At 39.9% G+C, this 25,831-nt stretch overlaps 1 protein-coding gene across 2 annotated transcripts in view; it reads left to right on the forward strand.

Annotated features, from left to right (window-relative positions):
- Positions 1–286: 286 nt before the first annotated feature.
- The window catches only part of CFAP58 (cilia and flagella associated protein 58), a 106,034-nt gene continuing 80,489 nt past the window's right edge, over positions 287–25,831 (forward strand). Inside the window, exons 1-8 of one of the 2 annotated variants that reach the window (XM_045438828.1) lie at positions 287–458; positions 6,197–6,478; positions 8,541–8,689; positions 11,368–11,524; positions 12,374–12,568; positions 14,668–14,805; positions 17,250–17,409; positions 21,565–21,647. In XM_045438828.1, the coding sequence (XP_045294784.1) occupies positions 450–458; positions 6,197–6,478; positions 8,541–8,689; positions 11,368–11,524; positions 12,374–12,568; positions 14,668–14,805; positions 17,250–17,409; positions 21,565–21,647 (1,173 nt within the window). In that variant the 5' untranslated portion in view covers positions 287–449. The remainder of the gene's footprint in view (positions 459–6,196; positions 6,479–8,540; positions 8,690–11,367; positions 11,525–12,373; positions 12,569–14,667; positions 14,806–17,249; positions 17,410–21,564; positions 21,648–25,831) is intronic. The other variant, XM_045438827.1, reaches the window with a different exon arrangement.

The following is a 25,831-nucleotide window of genomic DNA, read 5'->3' on the forward strand; positions in this document are numbered from 1 at the left end:
TTCCAGAAGCCTTTGATCCACCTTTCCATCTAGGCGTTAGTTCTCCTCTGGCCTTAGCGGCCTCCCAGCTCTGCGCCTTCTCGTTCCTAGGAGTTTCCAACTTCCGAGGGCACCTTGGGACTCCGCCCAGCCTCTCATGGGCCCCGCCCCTCACACCCTTGGTCCCGCCCCACATAGGGCAGTTTGCGTATGCCTCTTAGGACACCTCCCGGGTGCCCTCCCCAGAGGCTCCTCCCCTTTCGGAAGTCCTCCAGTTTCCTCAGAGGGCGTGGCCGTTGCCTGGCGACGGGAGGACGCGCCGAGCGCCGGGTTTCGGTCCCCTGCGGGGGATACTAATAACGTGGCGCTGTTTTAGACGCCGGGGGTAGTGCACAGCCCCATCCGCAGCTCCGGCCCGGTTTCCGCGATCACCACAGAAGCCTCTGAGGCCACCCCCAGAGAGCGTCAGGATGGCCGAGGTCAGGAGTCAGTGCCCTTCTCTCTGTCGTCTCTCGCTCGTCCCCTCCCCAACAACCCTCTTCTGTCGACTTGACTTCTCCGCTGTCACATCCGCTGATTCCTACGTTCCTCCCATCAACATCCTATTCCCCGCACCCGCAGCCTCACCCCACCCCTCAGTGTTTACTTCCTGACCCTCCTTCAACTGGGTGGACACACCCCAACCCCACTCTTAAAACTGGCGCTGTGTTCAACATAGTATGAAATTCATGATTTCCCAGATTCACACATGACAGGCACCCACCCCTAGATTTTGAGCCATAAGGTTTTGAGCCCAGGAGAGGTACGTAGAAATATTGATGTCTCACTGATTGGTGGGACTTGGAGGAAGGCTTCATAGATACCCACTGTCACCCCTATTCACTGACCCTTGTCCACCTGTCACTCCACGATTCCCTATCATCACCTGCTGTGACACATCTTCATTAAGCTCTTCACCTATCACCAATGCCCCATGTTGTCATTGACCACTGTGTAAAATCTTCTAGCTCACTTTGTAGCACACTCCATCTTCAGGCTCACCAATGAGGGACCATTTCTGTAGCTCTTTATTGATCCTTTGTCCATTAGCACCTTCATTTGTAATCTGGACAACCTCATGTCCCTGTCATCACTTGTCAGTCACAGTCCCCATTCACCGTGGCCATACCCTATTCCTCCATCACCCCTTCAGATCCCTCCCTCATCTCACATGTCACAGGATCAGTCCCAGCCAGGGTCAGCCATATAGTTTGTGAGACTCATTGAAGATGCAGAGCCCCTTGTCAACAAATTATTAAGAATTCCAAAGTGAGACAGCAGAGCATTAAACCAAAGGTGGGGCTTATCTGAACAAGGGGCCCTGGGCACTCTCAAGGTTTTATGTATAGGGAACCAGACCGGTCCCCACTTCTCTCATCACCATCATGCCCCCACTCTTATTCCAGTTCCTTCTCATATCTCCTCACATACCTCACCATTCCGTCTCCTCCATATTCAGTCCTTCCTTCCTGTGGGCAAAGATCCCTCCTTCTCTTATCATACAATCCCTCTCCCACTCTCATCTTCCTCACTCTCAGGTAGGTGCCTCACACATCCATACTGTGGTGGCCACAATACTCACCCCATTACCTACACTCATTCGTGTCTCTTTCCTTCCCATCTCTTCCTCCCATTCCTTCTAGCTCTCCTTTAGTTTCTCCTTTATTTGATTTTTAGCATACCTTCCTTTTCTCCCTCACCAGTCATCTTGGTTCATTTCATTCTTCATTTTCCACACATAAGCCCAGATACCAATACCATATTTCCCAGTCTCCCTTCCCCTGCATTATCTCCCCTCATTTCTTGCCTTCTTTTGTTTTTCTTCTCACTTGATCTCAGCCAGGTTTTCCTCACCTCTACTTCCACAAGTCTCCATTTCCACTCTGGCCTCATTTGTCACTGCAACTCTCTTGTCCTTTTTCCTTGTTGTTCTCCCCACTGAATGATATTCCCAACACCTACAACAGTGCCTGGCAGATAGTAAGCATTTAATAGACAGGTGTTGAATGAAGGAACATCATAGTTCCTTTCTGACCAGTTCATGTTGAAACCATGCTTCTAAAGTAGGTATCATTATATGCTCTAACAATGTAGACACCAACTGATTATGGGTCACAGCTCAGAGATGATTTTTGCTGTGCTTTTAGTAGTAGCATATATATATATATATATATATATATATATATATATATATATACACATACACACACATATGTATCCACGTGTGTTGTGTATATATACATATATATACACAACACACATATATGGATATTTATTTATTTTGAGAGAAGGAGAGAGTAAGCAAGCAGGAGAGGGGAAGAGAGAGAGGGAGAGAGAGAATGCCAAGCAGGCTCTACAAAGCCCATCATGGGACTGCATCCCATGAACCATGAGATCATGACCTGAGTGGAAATCTGGAGTCTGACACTTAACCGACTGAGCCACCCAGGTGCCCCAATAGTAGTATATTTTTAAAATGACAATATGAACAAATCCGTTCGTGAATGTTTTTAAAAACCTTTTCTTTCTTTGACATTTTTCCATTCCTATGCTAAGTGCCAGGTGTACAGGGAAAACCTGGTCTGCAAACAAATCATCAGGCTAGTGATCAAGTGTTGGCATTAATACCATTTACACGGATGGAACTAAGAACATCGCTATGATAAATTTTTGTGTGTGCTCCTGTTTAGCATCAACAAGGGGAAAACACAGGGCGGCAGCACCACCATATTTCCTTAATACGATTTTTTTCTTCTTTGTGGAATTGCTGTGTTGTGATGTTTACAGTAAGCTGCTTCTCTTTGGGAAGAAAATCTCTGTTGAGTTTAACATTAGTGCTAATGTTATACAAAATGTTATAGGTAGGCTTGGTACTCCACGTCTACTTTAAGATGTGGATTCTTTTTGCTTGCATGTAATCTTTAGAAATCAATAGTACAAGTGTTTTTGAAAATCAAAAATACATAGACTTTCTCCATATTGGGCAAGACAGGCTTGTTAAGGCAGAAGGTAAACTAGACTGCTTACCCCTATTCTGCAGGGTGAATTTAAATTTTACTTTATTTTTGGGATTGGAGATCATCTCAGTTGATTTCTTTGATTAGCAATACAGTGTCGATCTTGGAGCTCTTTTTCATGTAGAATATCAAAGTGTAATGTTGCATACATAAATAAGTCCTCTCAAACTTTATCAGATCAGAAGTTTTGAGTGGGTCTGTGTGGCCTACAGATTAATTCACTCCGCGTTCCTTAGAATGCCATTCACGGCCTCCAGTCTGTCTTTAACTTCCTGTCTAGTCTTCTTTTTCCTTCTCCCTGTCATACTTCTTACTCTTTAGCCAACTTGAGTTTTTTTTTTAATTTTTTAAATATTTTTTTAAAATTTATTTTTGAGAAAGAGAGAGAGAGAGACAGAATGCGAGTGGGTTGGGGCAGAGAGAGAGGGAGGCGCAGAATCTGAAGCAGGCTCCAGGCTCCAAGCTGTCAGCACAGAGTCTGACGCGGGGCTCGAACTCATGAGCTGTGAGATCATGACCTGAGCCGAAGTCAGACGCTCAACCGACTGAGCCACCCAGGCGCCCCGAGCTTTTTTTTTTTTTTTTTTTTAATAGAATTTATTGTCAAGTTAGCTAACATACAGTGTATACAACACGCTCTTAGCTTCGGAAGTAGATTCTCATGATTCATCACTTACATACAACACCCCCAACTTGAGCTTCTTAACCAATCTCAAATCCTGGATACTTTCTGGGTCTGAGCCTTTGTTCAAGCTTTGCCATGGGCCAGGCATACCTTTTCCCTCCATATTCACCTGTGAATATTTCACTCTCCCATCTGGGCATACTCAAATACCACCTCCTTTAGGAAATTTGCTTTCATTCTTGCTGCTGGGAGTACCATTTTCCTATAGGTCCTTGTAGAATTTTGAATCCATTTTATGGCATGTATCAAATTCTGTACTTCCACTATCTGAAAACATACTCCATCAATTATTAATGTATAAATTCCCTGTGGGAGGGCTGTTTATTCCTTACCTTGGTACCTCCTACGAAGGCTCCCTCATTCCAACTTACAAATAGCAGATGTTCAATAAATATTTGCTGAATAAATGAAGAAATTTATTAACCACCCCCATTCTTTTTCATTATTGTGCTGTGTCTAACAAGGAGAAGGTGTATTAGTTTACTAGGCTATTACTCAGCCATAACAGAGTACTGCAAACATGGTGGTTTAAACAGTAGACACTTCTTGTCTCACACTTTTGGAGGTTGAAGTGTGCAATCAGGATGTTGGCAGGACCATGCTTCCTCTGAGACTCTAAGTAAAATTCTTCCTTACCTCTTCCTAGCTTCTAATGGCAGCCAGTGATCCTTAGCTTTCCTTGGCTTACACCCTGTTTCTGTCTTCACGTGGTATTTCTTTCTTTCTTTCTTTCTTTCTTTCTTTCTTTCTTTCTTTCTTTCTTTCTTTCTTTCTTTCTTTTTATTTTAATGTTTATTTATTTTTGAGAGAGAGCCAGAGAGAGAACAAGTGGAGGAGGGACAGTGAAAGGGAAACAGAGGATCCAAAGTGGGCTCCAGGCTGACAGCAGAGAGCCTAATGCAGTGCTCGAACCCATGAACTGTGAGATCATGACCTAAGCCGAAGTCAGATGCTTAGCCAACTGAGCCACCCAGGCGCCCCTCGTGGTGTTTCTTCCTTCCTGTGTTTGTGTCGCTGTCCAAATCCCATCCTCTACTTTTTTGCATTGAGATAGAATTGACATGTGACATTGTATTAGTTTTAGTTGTACAACATAATGATTATATATATATATATATATATATATATATATATTGCAAAATGATTACTACAATAAGTTTAACATCCATCACTACACGTAGTTACAGTCTTCACTCTTTTTATAAGGACACCAGTCTTATTGGATGAGGGCCCACTCTACTCCAGTGTGACCTCAAGTTAACTGATTATATATGCAATGACTCTACTTCCAAACAAGTCACATTTATAGGTACTGGGTGTTAGAAGTTCAACATACCTTTCTGGGAGACAAATTCAACCCTTAACACTAGGGAAATAAGAATTCTTGGGGTGCCTGGGTGGCTCAGTCAGTTGAACGTCTGACTCTTGATTTCAGCTCAGGTCATGATCTCGCAGTTGGTGAGATTGTGCTATTGGTGCAGATTCTGCTTGGGATTCTCTCTCTCCCTCTCCTTCTGTGTCTCTCCCCTGCACCCTCTCCCCCCACCCCCAAAATAAATAAAATACACTGAAAAAAAATCTTATTTAACTAACTCTGGGTTCTCATCTAAGTCATAGCCAGATGTGTTTGAATTGTATCTGTATGTCCAGGCTTTTTTTTAAAAAAAAATAATTTGTTGTCCAGCTGATCATAGAAAGCAAATCTAGAGAAGACCTGTGAGCATTGCACAAAGGGCATCTCAATACTCCTGTGAAGATGACCTTGTCTTATCATTTTAAGAGATAAAAGTGATGGAATAGCTTTTAGGAGAAGATTCCATATTTCGGATGGGGTTCATTGTGAGTACGTGTGATTTCATGGTATCCACACCAAGATTCCGTATATCTGACCATAATATCCCTTGGCTTTCTTCTGCAGGATGAAGTGAGAACAAATCAGGGCTTGGAATAATCATAACAGATATCAAAATTTATTGAGTGCCTCCTCTTTGCCAGGCACTTAGCCAAGTGTTTAACATGAATGATCCTGTTTGTTTATTTTTTTGAAGTTTATTTATTTATTTTGGAGGGGGGAGGGGCAGAGAGAGAGGGAGAGAGAGAATCCTAAGCAGGCTCCGTGCTGTCATCATGGTGCCCAATTCAGGGCTCAGTCTCACACCATGAGATCATGACCTAAGCTGAAATCAAGTCATGCACTTAACCGACCAAGCACGCCTAATGAATGATCCTATTTAATCTGATCTTTGACACCATGTGGTAGGAAATATTATTATCCTAATGCATATGTGTACATATATACATGCATCAGTGGATGAACAAGATGTCTTTCCATCATATAGTCTTAATGTTTCTGTTTTTTCAGTGATTTTTATTTTGCTTCTATGAAGGTCTTGTATTCATAGATAATAATAGCAACCCCTGAATAGTAACATAGACATATTGTAATACTCATTCCCCTTCCTGCTCTTTTGTACAGGAAAAGAGTGAGAAACTAGTGCTGGAAGAAACTGCATTTGAAGAAATCGAAAGGGATTTTCAGGAGGTTCTCAATGAACTTTCGGGAGATAAAAGTCTGGAGAAATTTAGAATTGAATATGAGAAGCTTCATGCTGTCATGAAAAAGTCTTATGACAATGAAAAGCGTCTGATGGCCAAATGCAGAGAGCTGAACGCAGAGATTGTGGTTAATTCTGCGAAGGTCGCCACTGCCCTGAAGCTCTCCCAGGATGATCAGACCACCATTGCATCCCTGAAGAAGGTCAGTGATCTCATAGAAACAGAGCCTACGGAGAGCTGCCGTAAATGCATCCTATATTTAAAATGTCATTCTTTCCTTATATTGGCAGCTCTAGGCTGGTAGTAAGTGAGTTATTAAGTAAAAATCTACATGATTTATATATTCATTAAGCCTAGGGAATAATGTTATTTTCAAAGGAAATAATTAGCCTGGTGAATTTCACTGGGCAGAAAATAATATAGAACCTTGCTGGCTTGCTTTCTAAGAAGTACTGGGTTAGCAGAAAGAATGAGATGTAAGGAAATGTAATATTAGGGACCTTGATATGTCTTGTTTGATAGAAGATGAGTAATTAAATATCTCATGATGATAGCTTGTGAAGGATATTTTTTGAAGGATATTTTCATGTTTCTGCTTTTCCTACTGTTTTAGAAGAAATTGCCTTGAGAATTCCTAGATAGTAATTTTCATGATCTTGTTTCCTCCTTGATCCTCCCAATTCCTCATAATGGGAGATCAGGGATCCAGTCTGGCAGCTACTGAGGAAGCATGGTTCTACTTTACCATGGAGTTTTTCATCCTCAAGTGTGTTGCATTATTTTTAGGGTAAAATGTAAATGTTCCTTGTTGCTCTTGGGGTGATAAGAAGTTGAGAGATTTTAATTTATAATTAAAACCCGAGTGGTAAAAAATAACTCATAAACTTTTTAGATAATTCCCTTGATATCATACAATGAAACATCAGGCAATTTAAATGAATTTCAAGACCAGTGCAAATTATGACATCTGTTATCTTAGAATTTACTTTTTTTAAAGTGCCATTTTCTATTGTCATTTTCTTCTCTTTGCTGGAAAACCAATAAAAGAAGGCTTTAAATCATTGTATGATGAGGAAAAAAAACATTTTTTTATTGCAAATTAAAAAACTGTAAATGGAAGTCATGAGCTTGTTAAAATATAATTGGTGAAGTTGATTTGGACAAAACTTCGTATAATTGTATTTTCATTTAAATATCCTTCATTTGTTTTGCTGAAAATAGTACATATCGTTGCTACAGAAAAATATACCCTGTAATTATTTTGAATCACTAAATTATGTGAAGTTACCCAAGACTCATCTATCTCTCTCTCTTTCATGTAATGGTGAGCATGAATTTATGTAAATACTTTCTTCCACTCATTTTATTCCTTGTCAACATAAAAGCGGAATGTTTTCACCTGAAGCTTATAGGTTCTCACCTATACGAAGGACTCACATTGCACTTGACAGAACTTAGCAAGAAAATGGAGTGGTGGGGTAAAACTGAAGGCTGTTACAACATTTACTATGCTTTGTTCACTTATTTGAATGGCTGTAATTCACTTTTAAGTATTTATGTTAATATTCCACATTGGATTTAATGATAGTAAGGAAGCCAAAACTGCATGAGTCCTTGTTCCCATTCCCAGCTAGGGCTTTGCTTTTCCCCTGTGAGCATCTGATGAGAAGATCTGGGAGTGGATTTCTGGAATGGGAATTACCAAGGCTGTTATGTACAATTAGGTGACAGCAAAGACCACCTTGCTATGAATTTTTCTAAAGCAGACATAGCCATCCAGGACCCCTTACTTGAGACCTGACTACAAAATAGATTTTTTAAAAATTTATAATCGATCAAGAGCTTCAAATTTAGGGCTTGGATCCAAGGCCACTTCTTATTTTTTTTTCTCCATAATACTTGGGCTTGGAGAACACATAGGCTTTCATTTTTTAATTTTGTAAACCTATCTTAACATTTTTATTAGAAATATCCTCCTAGTTATAGTGGCCCTTGCAAGATGTGAGCCTTGTAACCCCACTCACCTACACAAGGAAAAATACCATTTGCCAGGACCCCTTCTAACACTGCTGTTCAGTATCGACTAGCTCATGTTGAACAATTTAGTAAGTCAATATAAATGGAATGCATAATGTATAATATATAATCTTCTTCCCCATAAATGACAACTATATTGGAGTTGTTTTATTATTCTATTTACTCAGTTTATCTTGCATCTGGATCCTAGTTTGGTTTTTCTCACTGATGTGCCGTGGCCCATATAGGAAATCGAAAAGGCCTGGAAGATGGTGGACTCGGCCTATGACAAAGAGCAGAAGGCAAAGGAGACGATCCTTGCCCTGAAAGAGGAAATAGTGAACTTAACCAAACTAGTCGAGCAGGGGTCTGGACTGTCACTGGACCAGGATAGCAAGTAGGTCATAGACTTGTTAATGTATGTTGAACTTGCTTTTATGGAGGCCCCCTTATTCAGCAGATGGCCTGGGGTTTGCCGTGTCACCTTGAACATTCTTTATGATACAACAGTCTTCTTTGGTAGTTTCCCAGAAATTGTTTTCCATCTATTGCTATTTTTTGTTTTTAATGCTCCCTTTCTCCATACCCAAGAACTCATAATTTGTGATTATATTTAACTTTTGGCTCTGCAGGAATATGTACTATAATTTCAAAATGAGTAAATATTTTAGATTTCTTTCTCTCAAACTTGTGTGAAATGGAACTCGCTGCCTTTCTGCTCTGATTTCCAGCCCCTTCCCATGCTCTGAACCCCCATTAGTCCCATCACCATTCTTCTAACTTCTCTGGTTCTAGGCCAGAAAACAGATTCTAGACCCCTCTTTTAACCCTGAAAGCTTTGTCTTGTTGATTCTGTCTTCTAATCATCACTTGTGTCTTTCCCTGCTCCTTATCAGCAGTGCTAATGCCTTGCTTCGGGCTCCCTATTCTTGGCTGGATTTGGCGATGGACTGCTAACTGTTCTACCTGCCTTCAAGGAGACATATCCCCTCTTCACCATCTTCCACACACCAGATTTAGGCTTCTGAAATGTGTATCTGAGTGCTCCCATCTCCAGCACATGTTCCAAACACCTTCAATAGCTCCCCACTCCCAAAGAATGCAGCCCAGTCATGAACATGTCTTTTAGGGCTCTACATAGATCTGTCCGCCAGCCTTGCTAGACTCATGTCCCGAAACACCATGCTTGCTGATGCCTCAATACCTTTGATCATGCTGTTTTTATTCCAGGAATGCTTTTTCTTTATTTCTCCAGTAAACAACTATGCACCTTTCATGACCCATCTCAAACACCATCTTAATTTCATCACTGTTGGCACCTCTATTTCAACCTTCTCCCTACCCCTAGCCTCAGTGAGAGTCACTGTGTTCTCTGTTTCTGTAGAACCCAACATGTATCTCAAGTATGGCATTGATCACATTGTATTGAAATTATTTGTTGAAATACTTCACTATCCGTTAGGCTACAAACTCTTGAAGGAAGACACTTTTACCTTCCCTCTAGGTGTCTAGCACTGTGCAAGGCATGCAAAACCTTGCATTAGTTTATGAGTCAGGAATGATCACACACTTCCTTAGGCATTTTTTTTAAGTTGGCTCCATACCCAGTGTGGAGCCCAATGCAGGGCTTGAACTCATGACCTTGAGATCAAGACCTGAGCTGAAATCAAGAGTCGGACACTCAACTGACCAAGCCACCGGGGTGCCCCTTCCTTAGGCATTTTTCACCAACTCTAACTGCTGTCTAGGTTTCTTATGTTTTCTAGATGCATTTATCCAATGTTGAGAGATAGTTCTAGGTGCCAGGGTTGGAGTAAGGAACAGGAAAAACAAAAAGAAGATGTGATATCTGTCATAATGGACTCTATTTTCTCATTAAAGGAGTCAAGCATCATCAGAGAAACTACTGAAGAGCATTGTGAGGGAACTGATCAGTTAGGAGTTTTAATGAGAGTTGGAGCACAGTGAGGAGGAGAACTGAAGAAACTATCTAGCCCTAACAATGTGCTTAGGTGTAGCTGTCTTCAGAGTAACCTCAGAATTTGAAGTTTTGTTTCTGGAGAAGAAGTTGAATGCAGTTCTGAAAGTTCCTTATTAAATACTTATGTTCTACCAAAGTTGTTGGTAAATAAACATTGTCAGAGGTGCTTCCAATGGTCATTCGATGACTCAGTAGTGAGTACCTCAAGTTCTCTATTTTCTCAACTCTCACGTGGCTGCCTTGTTCTAGACCTTCATTCTGCTGCACAGGTCAGATCAGACACAGTCTTTCTATTTCAAGAACACTAATTCTGCAGAAAGTCATGCCAAATCATAAATAATGTTTTTTTTTAATGTGGAAGTAACTGGTTAACAATTCAAATCAACAAATATCATCACATACTCTCCAAAAGCTGGCAACATGAATGATTTCCAAATTTTGTTCTTGGGAACATTTTATCAGAGTTGCATCCCTTTGGTGGAAACTAATCTCTATGGGCGAATGATTAGAAAACTGGCGATGTGTATTATTTGCTTATTTTTATGCTTTATTTTAGACTTTATAGTTGTGATCATAGCCCTCCCATGGGTATATTAAACAAATAATTTCTTAAATTAACATTTTCCTTAGGATTAATTACAAGAGTTGACAGTAGCTGTATAGTCTTATTGTAACAAATTCAAATAATACAGAGGTGTGGCAACTAAGAAGTAAGAATTACCCCTCCAACTCTTCCAACCCTATATTCTACTTTTCAGAGATAACCAGTTACCAATTACCAGTTTGGATCTATTTTCTTGGACTTCTATAAAAATGTCTATAAAACACATATACCTATATGCAGACACTGTAATTATTTAAACATCAGAAAAGGGATCATGTTATATATATTATTATTGGAATGTCTTTTTCAGTTAACAGCTCACAAGCAGCTACCATGTCCATGTCAGGGCATAAAGGTCCTTCTCTTTCACACTTGAACGGTGTTAGTCCTTGACCTAAAGCCTTTCCCATGAAAATGTGCTCAGAGGGTGATAGGAAGGGCTCCTGAGAAGATGGCCTTTTAGTCTGACTCCTGTGTTCTTCTTTTTTAGTATCCGAGATTTACTGAAGTTCAAAGAAGAAGTGATAAAGGAGCGAGACCAGCTCTTGTCAGAAGTGGTGAAATTACGAGAGTCCTTAGCTCAGACTACTGAACAGCAGCAGGAAACGGAGCGATGCAGAGAAGAGGCAGAGCAGACCATCAGTCAGGTCTGCTTTGTCATGGAGGGCAAGATGAAAGAACATTACCTTCTAGAAGTCCTTCCCATATTGTTCCTCTCTCAGATTTACCCCCTGGTGCCCAAATGAAGCATCCACAGGTCTGCTTATTTGTCTGATTTGTTCTTACAAGAACAGTTTTACTTGTTCATTTCTTCTCAACATTCTGTGTCTGAGAAGTCACTAAGACAGGGCACTGCTTACAATTTTGGCTTAAGAATGTGTCCCCGGCAAAGGCGAGAATGCTCTGCATCTGGAGATGGTGCAAGTAGTTCCCTTGGCCCTTCTCCTTTGTAAGGACCTCTCTGAACACTTTTTATAATAACCCAGGAGTCAAATAGATGATACACACATGCAACCCCTAGGAGATTACTTTGAGCATGAGATAACAGATTTTTCATAGATTTTTGACCATGATGATAAAGCTATAATGCTTTATGTAATAACATCCAGGACTCATGTGAAGCATAATTTAATGTTTAGGGTAACTGGTGACATTTTATTTAGATCCTATTGATAGAGAATTGGGTGAATTCTTTCAATGTTTAACTCTCTAGAATTCTGGGTTTCCCTACTTAATTGGATCTTATACCATTCTTTGTGGATTTGTTCCCACCATTAGGGTGGATGTCTGGTGTGAAGGCTCTGGAAAACAACACAGAACATTCTCGAAAAGTTTGAACGTTGGGGTTCAAAGATGACTGTCCTGCAGGGGAAAGGCTACCACGAGGTGACTGCCCCGAAGCTAGAAGAGTTGAGATGAGGAGCAGCTCAGCTGGTTGAGATCTGTCCTGGGGAGGGCTTCATCCCTTTCCTCCCCTATCCTTTCTGTGCCCCTAGTTCCGGCAAGAGATACAGCAACGTCAGAATGAAGCATCACGGGAGTCTCGGAAGAAGGAAAAACTGGAGAAAGAGCTCAGGCAGATTCAGACAGACATGGACACCAGGCAGACGGAAATTAGGGCCCTGCAGCAGTATGTGCAGAAGAGCAAGGAGGAGCTTCAGAAGCTGGAGCAGCAGCTGAAAGAACAGAAGGTGCGCTGGGTGTGGGCTGCACCTCGGTCCTCGCAAAAACAAGAAGGGGGCCTTTGGAACACTTTGAGTTTTCTCTGGAAAGGAGCAGACTTTCTGCACTAGACATGTTGGTAACACAGCACTGGGCACTGCATTGCTCTTTGAAGAGCTCGTATGGGTATCTATGACCTTTTTTTCCCCAGCTCCAACAGGTTAATTTCTTTTTAACATTCTGTTGATGTGTAATATACACATAGAAAAGTGTGTAAGTCAACAGTGTACAGCTTGATGAATTTTCTCCACCTGAACATATCTTGGTCACCTGCACCAGGCCCAAGGAACAGTACGCCAGATGTCCCTTTGTGCCCCCTCCCAGTCACTCTCTCCCTTAAAGGTCACTTCCATTCTGAAACCTAAGCAGAGTTTAGTTTTGTCTGTTTTTGCACTTTACAGAAATGCACTCATACAGTCATACAATGCTCTTTTGTACTAACTTGCTCAATATTTTGTCTGTTTGTGAGATTCATTTGTGTTGCCACATGGTTATAGAATGGCACTATCCAGTATGGTAGCCACTGGCCATGCATTGCTATTTAAATTTAAGTTATTTTAAATAAAATGAAACAAAATAAAATAAAACCTCAAGTGCTCAGTTGAACTAGTACCATTTCAAGTGCTTAATAGCCACAGGGCTAGTAGATAACCTATTGGACAGAACAGATAGACAACATTCACATCATTGCAGAAAGTTCTGTTGGACAGAGCTCAATAGAACATTCACCGTCATAGTGTTCCTTGTGTGACCATAACATGGTTTATTTTTAAGCGGCTTATTTTTAAGTTTCAAGTTTAGGAACCCATATTCAGTCTATCTGCATTTTAAATATGGTGCTATTTTTAATATTTTCCCTATAACAGCAGTTGAAGTTAACTCAAATAGTAATAATTGTGCTCTGTCTTTTCTCATTTCTTAAAGAGGCAATTCATATAATTGAGAAAAGTCATTTCTTGAAAATAGTTTCTTTTAGGAAGTTTTCAAAGAATTGCCAAGACATACAGCATTTTTTCCACTTAAAAAATAGATATTAGAACACATTTCTTTGTCAATTGCCTTATTAATATTGTATAAAGGCAGAAATCAGATGGGTAATACGCATTGTGCAAGTATCCACAAAAAAACGAGACTTCTTTGAGCATGAAATTTGAGAGGTTTTTGAACATCACGATTGAATTACAGTGCTTTGTTTAGCAATATCCAGGACTCACGTAAAACACAATTTCATTTTTAGCATAGCTGGCTGTATTTTGTTTGGTCCCTATTGATGGGAAATTGGATGAAGTCTTTCCATGTTTAACTTTTGCTTGCATCAAGTTATATTTTGAGATAACTGTCTAAACTGTCTTCTCTCTCTTTTCCCTTCAGCGCATTTTCTCCCCCTCCATCTTCTCACTAGTCTGCCAATAGAAATGATGACTCCCCGCCCTGCCAAAAAATATAATCCTGTTTTTATAAAACTGTGTCTGCTGAGGATAGGCAAGGTAGGGAAGAGGAAACCCCACTGACACTGAAGTCAGGCAGATAGAAATCATTCCTCTGCCGTTCCACGGTTTTGACTTGAGTTGGATTTAAGGGGAATTGTCTCTGTGCTGGTGTTAGTGAATGGTTCTGTCCAAGAAAATGTTGTAGGCATGTTAATGCAGGATTTGCTTCTGAAGATGTGGCTTCCCAGCCCCACAACTGATAAAACCCGTTTGAATCTCTAGCTCATTTGCAATGATTATAGCAATTGTTGCATATGTGAAGCTTGCCAAACGGCAAACAGGCATTAAAATATTTATCCACCACCTGTGAACAAGACTTCCCAAGGCTCTCAGAAAAAAAAAAAAAAATTATGCGCTCTGTGTTATTCATTAGAAGGCGTCATTTTCCTCAGCCATTTAACATTCATCATATTTGAGTGCATTAGTGCTTTCACCGGGGATAAAGAACAATTTCTACAAAGACAAAAAAAAGTGTGGTTGCTGTGATCATCCCAGGAGGTTTGCAGGGCCTCCTGTGTGGATATGCAGATATTGTAATCAGATTAAAAGCATTAACCAGCTCATTATGCATCTTTCAGATATTGAACGAAAGAGCTGCAAAGGAACTGGAGCAGTTTCAGATGCGAAATTCTAAACTTCAGCAAGAGAATGAACAACACAGTTTGGTTTGTGAGCAGCTATCCCAGGAAAACCAGCAGAAGGCATTGGAGCTCAAAGTAAACACCAAGTGACTGATTTGTTGCCTAGCACTCCCTCCCTTATTCCCTATTTTATTAAAATTTTTTAATGTTTTTTGAATTTTTGAGAGAGAGAGAGAGAAAGAGAGAGAGAAAGAAACAGATTGCAAGCGGGGGAGGAACAGAGAGAGGGAGACACAGAATCTGAAGCAGGCTCCAGGCTCGGAGCTGTCAGCACAGAGCCTGATGCAGGGCTTGAACTCAAGGATCTTGAGATCATGACCTGAGCTGAAGTCAGACACTTAACCAACTGAGCCACCCAGGCCCCCTCACTCATTCCCTATTAATACAGATTTGCTGTAGTGGTTGGAGCTGTTGGTTGGATAACCTGTATTAGCCTTGATATGTCAGAGGCAGGCTCAAGCCTACAGTGATTGCTTTCTGCTTGGAAGTAAGATAGTTTGATGACTTCCATTCTCATAAAACCACAAACCTGAATATTGATCATATGATGATGCAAGTATTTTTGAGAGCAAGCTCAGATACTCATCTCTGTAACTTAGCCTTGCAAGTAACTAGTTGCCCTGAGCTAGAAACCATTTACATGAGTGAGTAGCAAAGAAGTTAGATTATATTTTACTACTTTTATATGGAGAAGGTAGAATGGGAGGGTTGGGGGATGGACTGGTACTATTGAGTATCTACTTCCAGGATTGTAGAACCATGATTTTTTCTTCTATACACTGTAGATTTCAAGACAGGCTTCCCATTCTTCTCCCTGTCCTCAATGAAGAGTGTTTGCAAATTATGTTTGGGTAACAGTTTTATACTTGGGTACATATTGTATACCTACGTGTTTAACAGAGCGACTTTATGTTTATCACTTATTCTGAAAAAAATCCATAAACCCTTCTCTGGTTATGTTAGGATACTAAGCATAAAATGAGTGACCTATCAAGAATGATACATAGATTTGATCAGTGAGTCATAACAGTTTTTGCTTCTTATGCCCTTTTGAAAATCTGATGAGAACATGGGTGTACGTGCGCCCACACACACACACACACACACACACACACACACTTATTTGCACATCTTCTATCTTGTTTTGAATGCAGTCTCAGGTTTCCAAGATTTTTCTGAAGTCTAACCACGGGGTCTGGATTAATAACTACTGAATTACAACATTCTATTGTTCTAATTGGAAAGGGCCCTAGTTCAGCTAATTTCGACCATGTAAATCTGAGGCCGAGGAGTATTTAAAACAGTCCAGAGTGGTTTGACTTGAAACCATTCTTTATGAGAAAGCTGTAAATTGAAGCAGAAATGAAATGGCTTCTTAAAGCAAAATAATATATTAGCCCCTAAGGTAAAATTAAAGTAAAAATACTTATGCCATTAATTCTCTTCTTTGGTAACATGAATGGGGCACCTTGAAAGATGGAAAATTTTTGTTATCAGATCCTGAACCTATGGGATTCTACTTCTAGCAGTAATCTGAGAATGACATGCCCAGCTGAGTGCAGTTTCTTCCTTGTCAAGAGCTGGGGATAACTGCTAATGTTTATTTGCTCTCATTGCTTTTCCAGTAATTTCTAAGAACGGCAGATTTAAAAAATGAATTTGAATTTTAAAAAATTAATAAAACTTGAGGTCCATTGGCAAAAATCTGGTGCTTTCTTGTGCTAGAATTATTATTTTGGTGCCTTTTGCCAATATGTAGACTTGCCTATTGATGATGCCCTGTCCATGTATCTGTATGTACACCCACTGACTAACATCCTCTGAGGAAGTAGGGCCCTTTTCTCTAGTGTGTGTAGTTGTACTCCAGTGGCCATGTGGTTCAAAAGAGTATCTGAATATGTTAATAGCATGTCAACAACCTTCTGAAAGAGGGGTGCCTGGGTGGCTCAGTCGGTTAAGCGTTTGACTTTGGCTCAGGTCATGATCTCACGGTTGGTGGGTTCGAGCCCTGCTTTGGACTCTGTGCTGACAGCTCAGAGCCTGGAGCCTGCTTCGGATTCTGTGTCTCCCCCTCTCTCTGCCCCTCCCCTGCTCACACTCTTTCTCTCTCTCAAAAATAAACATTAAAAAAATTTCAATAACCTTCTGAAAGAGATCACTCTGTGAGTCCATAAAAATTGCTAATCAAATACAGCATTCGTATACAAAATTCACACATTTGTGATATGTACAACTCAGCATTCTTACCCTGTTTGATTCAACAACTCAGTGGTACCTTGAGACATCAGGTCTAATCAGTCTTTCCATTATTTTTTAGCTTATATAGCAACATATTTTATTCAGAGAATAGTTTTTCAATTTCTCTCAAAACCAAACAATGTGTGTTTTTGTTTAACCCATACAACAACTTTACACTAACATGGGAATAATTTCCTTTTATGGGTTCTGAGTTCACCATCACCTAGTCACTGGCACTTTATTTACTGAATATCCCTTGTTAATTCTCTCACTAATTACAGGCCAAAGAGGAAGAAGTCCATCAGATGCGGCTTGACATTGGGAAGCTCAATAAAATCAGAGAACAAATCCATAAGAAATTGCATCAGATCGAAGATCAAAAGTCAGAGGTGGAACAGCACAGGGAAACCCTCAAAAATCAGATCTTGGGATTAGAGAGAGGTAATCCAAGAAACATTTCGTGCTTTGTCATATTCCTTTGTAAACATTTTACTGGTGACTGTGATTTGGCAACCCAGGGCTCTATGCGTCCAAACACAAACCATGCCAGATGTAATCAGTAAAACAACTTTCAAACTGGTAAGCGGCCAATATGCAGGGGACATCATTTTGAATACCTTGAACTATCCTGCCTTAAAAAATTCTTCAACAGACTATATTGGCGCAATGTAAATCCAGCCAAAAGTATTGCTCAGTATTTGTCGCTGGAATAAATAGCATCTATACTCTTAAGTCTGGGTTCTACATGAATTTATGCTTTAGTTCCTTTTCTCAGAGAAGATAGGGGATAAATTAAAACAAATGTCCCCCCACTAGCAATATTTGGGACAATGTTGTACCAAGAATCAGTGAGACAAAAATTAGTTGTTCCTAACTTCCTTTAAAAAAATGTTTATTTACTTATTTTGAGAGAGAGGGATAGAGAGTGAGCAGGGGAGAGGCAGAGAAAGAGGGAGACAGAGAATCCCAAGCAGGCTCTGCAGCTGTAAGTGCAGAGCCCTACATGGGGCTTGAACTCATGAACTGTGAGATCATGATCTGAGCTGAAACCAAGAGTCAGACATTTAACTGACTGAGCCACCAGGCATCACAATGGCTCCTAACTTCTTTTCTCTGTTATTACTTTACCATGTGATGAACCTTGTTTTTACCAGCTATCACATTGCCCCGTGGAGGAAAAATTTAAGTGCTATGGAAGGTCACATAGCACAGAAAAATCATTAAGGATACAAACTATGGAGTCATGTCTACCTGGGTAAAGATCTCACCTTCATCGTATTTATTGTTAGGGGACGAAATGAGCTGATACATATAAAGCACTTGTGGATAGTACCTAACACAGTAAATGCTTACTAAATGGCATCTATTATCATCTGGGCGTATTACTATTTATATAAGCAGTAAGAGAGAATGCCATCTCATTCTGAAAAAGAATATAATTGAAAATAGGATATGCTAGTCAAATTTGGTGTGGCAGAAACAGCCCTGAACTTGGACACAGAGGATCTGGGTTTGACTTTGACTATACCAGGGTATGTGAGGCAGGAACACCTCGTTGAACTCATATGGGTTGTAGGTCACTGAATGAGATAACATGCATACCAGCATAAAAGCAGACATTGCCCCCCTAAAAGGTAAAATCTAAATCTCTAGGCAAGGTTATTAGAAATGCATCTGACCCTTGAACAACATGGGTTTGAACTGCATGGGTCCACCTACCTGTGGATTTTTTTTTCGGTAAATACAGTACATCACTATGAATGTATTTTCTCTTCCTTATGATATTTTTAGTAACATTTTCTTTTCCGCAGCTTACTGTAGTGTAAAAATGCAGTATATAATACATATAACCTGCTAAATATGTGTTAATCGACTGTTTATATTATCAGTAAGGCTTCTGGTCAACAGTAGGCTGTTAGTAGTTAAGTTTTTGGGGAGTCAAAAGTTATACATGGATTTTCATCTTCACAGGGGATCGGCATTCCTAAGTCTGGTGTTGTTCAACAGTGAGCTGTATTTGTTATGTAAGCCTTTGAAAAGTACAGGTATTTTTCCTTCTAAGACATCAGGAAATAATCTTTTATTGAGGTACAGCTAGAGCTTACCTTGAAAATTTCTCCATTCTTTCATTCAATAAACTGAGTGCCTACTATGTGTAGTCACCAAGGTAGGCATTGGCTGCATGGAGGTCCCTGCCCTCGGGATGCTTACAGTCTTGCATGAGTTTACAATCTAATGTTTTCAGTGATAGTTAGGAAGAAAAATAAAACTACTAGATCATATTTTGTAATTGGTTTAGTGACTTTCAAAACACTCCCATATTTAAATCGGTGTATTTTTTACTTGCAGTAGTTCTAAGTTTTGAAAAAAAAAATTATTCATTCTGTGTTGAACCCAATTCTTCATCCTTAAGTCATATTTATAGAAGTCATCATGCTCTCTTTTGGTTATTTTATAGGTATCGTTAACATTATTTTTTCTTGGGGACTTCTTCCTTTTGAATGTCTGATCAAACAGTGGCACTGGACATAAGAGTTAGAAGCATGAGTCCTCCATGGGTTGTGATTTTTCTGTCACAAAACCCAAGAAACTAACTGATAAACTGCCAGAACTAATGAGAGTTCACTGGGGTGGCAGGTTATAAAATAAATATATAGGTATCGATAGCTTCCTTTCATACACAGAATCAGTTAGAATATATGATGGAAAAAACCCTTTTCACAATAGCAACTCAAGTAATAAAATATCTATAAATAAAGTTACCCGGATATCTGCAAGACATGTATATAAAACACACTCCAGAATTCTATTGAGGGGTATAAACGAAGACTTGAAAAATGGAGAGATATACAAAGTTCCTGAATGAGAAAGCTCAATATGATAAAGATATAAATCTGCCTAAATTAATCTGTATATTTGATATTTCCAATAAAAATTTCAGTAAGTTATATTGTTGGGACTTGAAAACTGATTCTAGAGTTCTTCCTGAAGAATAAACAGGTGACAATAGCCATAAAATTCTGGAAAAAGGGGTGATGAGGGAGTATTTGCCTTACTGGGTTAGGTTTTTAATATTATAAAGCTTCAATAGTCATCAAGTAGTGTAGTGAAAATGTCTGATAAACAGATCAATGGAAGAGATTGGAAAAAACAAAAAATACCCAAGATTATCGTTAAGATAAAGGTGTTTCATACCAGTGTTCTGTATGGACTATTAAGAAAATGGTAGCAGAACAGTAAGTTACTTTTTGGGAAAAAAAAGTTAACACCAAATGTGGAAACCATAAAGCAAAGATTGAGAGATTTAATGAAAGAGTTCTTACAAATCCATAAAAGGGGTAAACAATTCATGAGAAAAATGGGCATAGGGCAAGTGTGGGCAAATTTAAAAACAAATACAGGGGGCACCTGGGTGCCTCAGTGGGCTCAGGTCTTGATCTCATGGTTTGTGAGTTGGAGTCCCTCATTAGGCTCTACACTGATGGTGCGGAGCCTACTTGGGTTTCTCTCTCTCTCTCTCTCTCTCTCTCTCTCTCTCTCTCTCCTCTCTCTCTCCCCCATTTCCCCCCTCAAAATAAATAAATAAACTTAAAAAACTCACTGTTAAAAAAAAAAACAGAAATACAAGTAAGTGGTCATTAAACATGAAAAAGTAGTTGATTTCACTACTAATCAAGGAAATGTAAATGAAATACAGACATACTGACTTTGATACTCTATTGGCTTGTTAAAGATCAAAGAGTGATAATATCCAGTGATGGTCTGGGTGTGGATTTAAGCTGCTATTAGTTTTCTGGAGAGAAATTTGGCAGTAGGAGAGAAATGTCTTTTTTTTTTTATCACCTTCAATCCAGGACTTCCTCTTCTAGAGTAACAAATGAATGAGAACTTTCACAGAATTATGGCTTATAATTGCAAATAAATAAGTAAAATGGAAGCAATTTAAATGTTAAGGTAGGGGATTGGCTAAATAAATTACGCATTTTCATATAGTGAAATATCACAGAGTCATTAAAATTCTGTTGTAGTTGCACATTTATAATATAGAGAGGCATTTATTTTATGTTAGTTAATTACGAAAGCAAGCTACAAAACAGTATGTGTAGTATAATTCATTTTGGTGTATGTATATGAATGTGTATATATTTATATTTTTATGCACACACATATTTGCATAGGAAAAAGTCTGGAAAGAGACATATGAAAATCCTAAGTAGATTCTGGTTGACTTGAAATTTTTTCCCTTTTGTTATTTGGATGTCTCATTTCTGTCTGTATTCCTAATTATTTGTATAATTAGAAAGATTTAAAAAGAGCAAGGACTCTTGGAGTCAGAGAAACCACGCTCCCAGCCTCAGCCTCTCACCTCTTGGCTGAAGACTGTTGGCATGTGGCTTAATTCCTCTAAGCCTCAGTTTCCATCTGAGGACAGGGGACCTCCTTCATGGCGTTATGGTGAAGATCACGTAACCCTCAATAAATAGTAGTTTTATAGCTGCAGATAAATCTATAAAGCAGTTTCTGTGTTACATTGGCTTTGGCAGATTCTTTCTTAGGTTGGCTTCATATTTCTTCTTCTTCTCCTTGGTCATTTAGAGGTGGAGGCTTCAAAGAAACAAGCAGAACTTGATAAGAAAGCAATGGATGAGCTTCTGAGAGAAAGGGACATATTAAATAAGGTGAGTTTGTTTTCTGTAGCACTGGTAAACGAATGTCTTTCCTTAGTGCTATGATATCTGCCTATTAGGGGATAGAAAACTCTGAGGCGAACAAAAGTAGATTAGAAATAAATAATCGTGCTCAGTTTTCTTCCAAGCTGCTGTGCACAGTCCACCATTCACTGGCTGAGAATTGAAACTGCATTATCACCAGGGAACACAAAGGGACTTGGGAATTATCATATAAACGAGGAGCGGATTTCAGAGCGCTGTGTGGATTCTGATTTTATTGCTGCTGTGTTATTTGGCATCCTAAGCAGTTGATCAAAATTTCTGAATTTAATATCTGTAATCTGCAACTTTTGCTAATCCAGAAGATACAAGTGAACGCGAATAAAATTCTAACTTTGAGGTGTTTGCTGAAAGAACAGCCGGTTGATGACAAAAACCTTCCCTGTACCTTTTTGGGATGTAGGTTTTCGGTTTTGCTTTTAGCCCTTACATCTCCTAGTCTTTGGAGCTCAATCTGGTCCAAAGCTGAGGAAGTGGTTGGGGGAGGCTTGAGGCCTGGAAAGCCTCCATTCAAGGGGGGGACCCTTTCCCCCACCCCTTTCCTCTCCAAACCCTTCCAGAGGATTCCTTCCAGTGATAGTCACTCTTAGGAGATTAACTACTTTCAAGGATTTAGGGTAAATTTCTTGCTCAAGGATTTCCTCCAGGGAGGAAAAATCAAAAGGCCAGTTATAGAGGGGGGAGGCTGCTTGCAGAACAGTCTAGTCTGATGGCTTTTGTCCAAGAGAGCTTCATCTCATCAAGTAGAAACAGCCTATATTTTTTCATTCCAACTTTTATGATTTCTTTCGGTTTTCCAGAGTTGAACAAATATTGACAAAATAGATCACTCTGTAAGCTTAACTGAGACTAGGGATCTCAGGAAGTAGTAGGAAATTACATATCTTTACATGATGAGCTCTCCTTAGAAAATCATTGTGGGTTTTTTTTTTTTTTTTTTGCATAATGCTGGAAACTGTTCCTTTATTCTATAAATTTGCACATGCAAACAATGTTGTTGGATTTAGATTTGTAATTAAAATTTTTTTTAGTTTAGAGAGAGACCAAGCACGAATTGGGGAGAGGGGAAAAGGGTGGGGGGAGAGAATCCTAAGCAGGCTCCATGCCTAGTGCAGAGCCTGATGCAAGGCTCCATCTCACCACCCTGAGATCATGATCTGAACCGAAATCAAGAGTTGGATGCTCAACTGACTGAGCCACCCAGGTGCCCCCTTTTAATTTATTTTAAACATTTACATTTAATTCATTTATATTTTATGTATTCTGGTAAACAACCAGTAGATTTTTCTGCCACAATAGGATGTATAGAGCATCATTACTTTTACATTTATTTGTTTAATTTGACTGATGTCAGTTCCTCCTCTAGGGCAGGGTATACTTTCTTTTTTCTTTTCTGGTCGGCACATCCTTAGTGCCTAGCACAGCATCCAGCTCTCCGCAGGTATGCAATCAACCTTTAATGGTAATACATTCTTTCCCCAACGACTTGAAATGCCACCTTCACTGAATGAATGAGTGACATGGTTTTGACAGGCAGCAATGTTAATATATTTTGGCTCTTTCAGTGTCATGTTAAAGTGGCTTTGTCTTTTCTGGAGTGAAAGTTTAATTCAATACTTGAAAATAAAGTTGACCTTTTCTATTTTCTGCATCATCACCCAACCAAGGTTTACTGTCTATATATTCCGTGGTTTTCAGACCCCTGGCTGCAAATCTGTATTGGTAGGAGATTTGGGAAGGGGCCACCAGGTGCCTTGTGGAACCCAAGGATCCAGGTGGAACTGATGGGAACCTGACCTGACATCTTGGGATACACGAAAGCCCTGTCTCACCACCACTGGATTTCCTGCTGAGTTTTTGCTTTTGTTTCTCTCTTTCACAGAAGATTGCCTCCCTGTTTCCCAGTCTGTTTGGGAAAAAAAAAAGGCTATTATCAACAGCTCCCAGTTTACATCCTCTATTGACCTTCAAGAAGCTAAAGGCCCTATTTCAAAAATCCCTGGTCCCTTCAGCTATGGCCAGAGAAGTGAACCCTCTTGCATGAGTGTGGCTGTCAGGGTGACACTGTTGTTGCCTCCATGTTTTCAGGGAACAATCTGGCTTCTCAGGCAGCCAATCCAAGGACTTTCTGCTTCAGCATCAGAAATCACTAGTGCAGCTTAAAAAAAAAAAATACCGGCAGCTGTGTCCCATCCCAGAATCAGAATCTCTGGATCTGAGACCCAGGCATCTGCATTTCCTTAAGAAACTGGGTTAGTTATTTTATTGTAGTAAAATACACATGAGACAATATTTACCATTAGTGACATTTAGTACATTCACAGTTTGTGCAACCATCACCACTATCTAGTTCCAGAACATTCTCATCACTCCCAAAGGAACCCCTACACCTGTAAAACAGTTGTTTCCACCACCCCTGGCAACTACTAGTCTACTTTTTTCTTCTATGGATTTGACTATTCTGGATATTATGTAGCTGGACTCATTATACATGACTGTTTATGTCTGGCATCTTTCACTCAGAATGATGTTTTCAGGCTGAAACTGTGCTGTAGCATTAAAAAAAATTTTTTTTAAACGTTTATTTATTATTGAAAGACAGAGAGAGACAGACTATGAGCATGGGAGGGGCAGAAAGAGGAGGAGTCACAGAATCCAAAGCAGGCTCCAGGCTCTGAGCTGTCAGCACAGAACCCGAAGCGGGACTGGAAATCACAAACCGTGAGATCACGACCTGAGCGGAAGTCGGATGCTTAACCGACTGAGCCACCCAGGCACTGCAGGACTTCATTCCTTTTTATGGATGAATAATATTCCACTGTGTGGATATACCACATTTTGATGACCTGTTTATTAGATGATGGACATTTGGGTTGTTTCCACCTTTTGGTTTTTGTGACTAGTGCTGCTGTGAACATTCATGTACAAATTCTTGGTTGGACACCTGTTTTCAGTTCTTTTGGGTGCATACCCAGGAGTGAAATTGTTGGCTCATATGTTAATTCTAGATATTTGCATTTTGAATGAGCTGGTTTTATTTTACTGTGTAGTCAAAGCCCTGTTATGTGATTAGGTTTAAATGTTCTAAGCTCACAAGAACAAGAGTAGAGCTGGGATTGAGGTTATCTTTGGGGTCAGCCAGCCCTGGACTCAAATCCTGGCTCTGCCCCAATCCTGTTGTATGAACCTATAGGCAAGCAGCTTAACTTCTGAGTCTTAGTTTCCTACCCTTAAAATGGGAGCAAGAAAGTACTCATTTCCAACCCTAGAGGAGAAAGCAGGAAAGACCTCTCTGACCTCAGCCGTAGCAATTTCTTACTTGACACATCCCCAAAGGCAAGGGAATTAAAAGCAAAAATGAACTACTGGGACCTTATGAAAATAAAAAGCTTCTGCACAGCAAAGGAAACAACCAACAAAACTAAAAGGCAACCAACGGAATGGGAAAAGATATTTGCAAATGACATATCGGACAAAGGGCTAGTATCCAAAATCTATAAAGAGCTCACCAAACTCCACACCCAAAAAACAAATAACCCAGTGAAGAAATGGGCAGAAAACATGAATAGACACTTCTCTAAAGAAGACATCCGGATGGCCAACAGGCACATGAAAAGATGCTCAACGTCGCTCCTCATCAGGGAAATACAAATCAAAACCACACTCAGGTATCACCTCACGCCAGTCAGAGTGGCCAAAATGAACAAATCAGGAGACTATAGATGCTGGAGAGGATGTGGAGAAACGGGAACTTGCACTGTTGGTGGGAATGCAAATTGGTGCAGCCGCTCTGGAAAGCAGTGTGGAGGTTCCTCAGAAAATTAAAAATAGACCTACCCTATGATCCAGCAATAGCACTGCTAGGAATTTACCCAAGGGATACAGGAGTACTGATGCATAGGGGCGCTTGTACCCCAATGTTTATAGCAGCACTCTCAACAATAGCCAAATTATGGAAAGAGCCTAAATGCCCATCAACAGATGAATGGATAAAGAAATTGTGGTTTATATACACAATGGAGTACTACGTGGCAAGGAGAAAGAATGAAATATGGCCCTTTGCAGCAACGTGGATGGAACTGGAGAGTGTGATGCTAAGTGAAATAAGCCATACAGAGAAAGACAGATACCAT

This window comes from Leopardus geoffroyi, chromosome D2 (genome assembly GCF_018350155.1).
Source record: "Leopardus geoffroyi isolate Oge1 chromosome D2, O.geoffroyi_Oge1_pat1.0, whole genome shotgun sequence".
Taxonomy (NCBI): Eukaryota; Metazoa; Chordata; class Mammalia; order Carnivora; family Felidae; genus Leopardus; species Leopardus geoffroyi.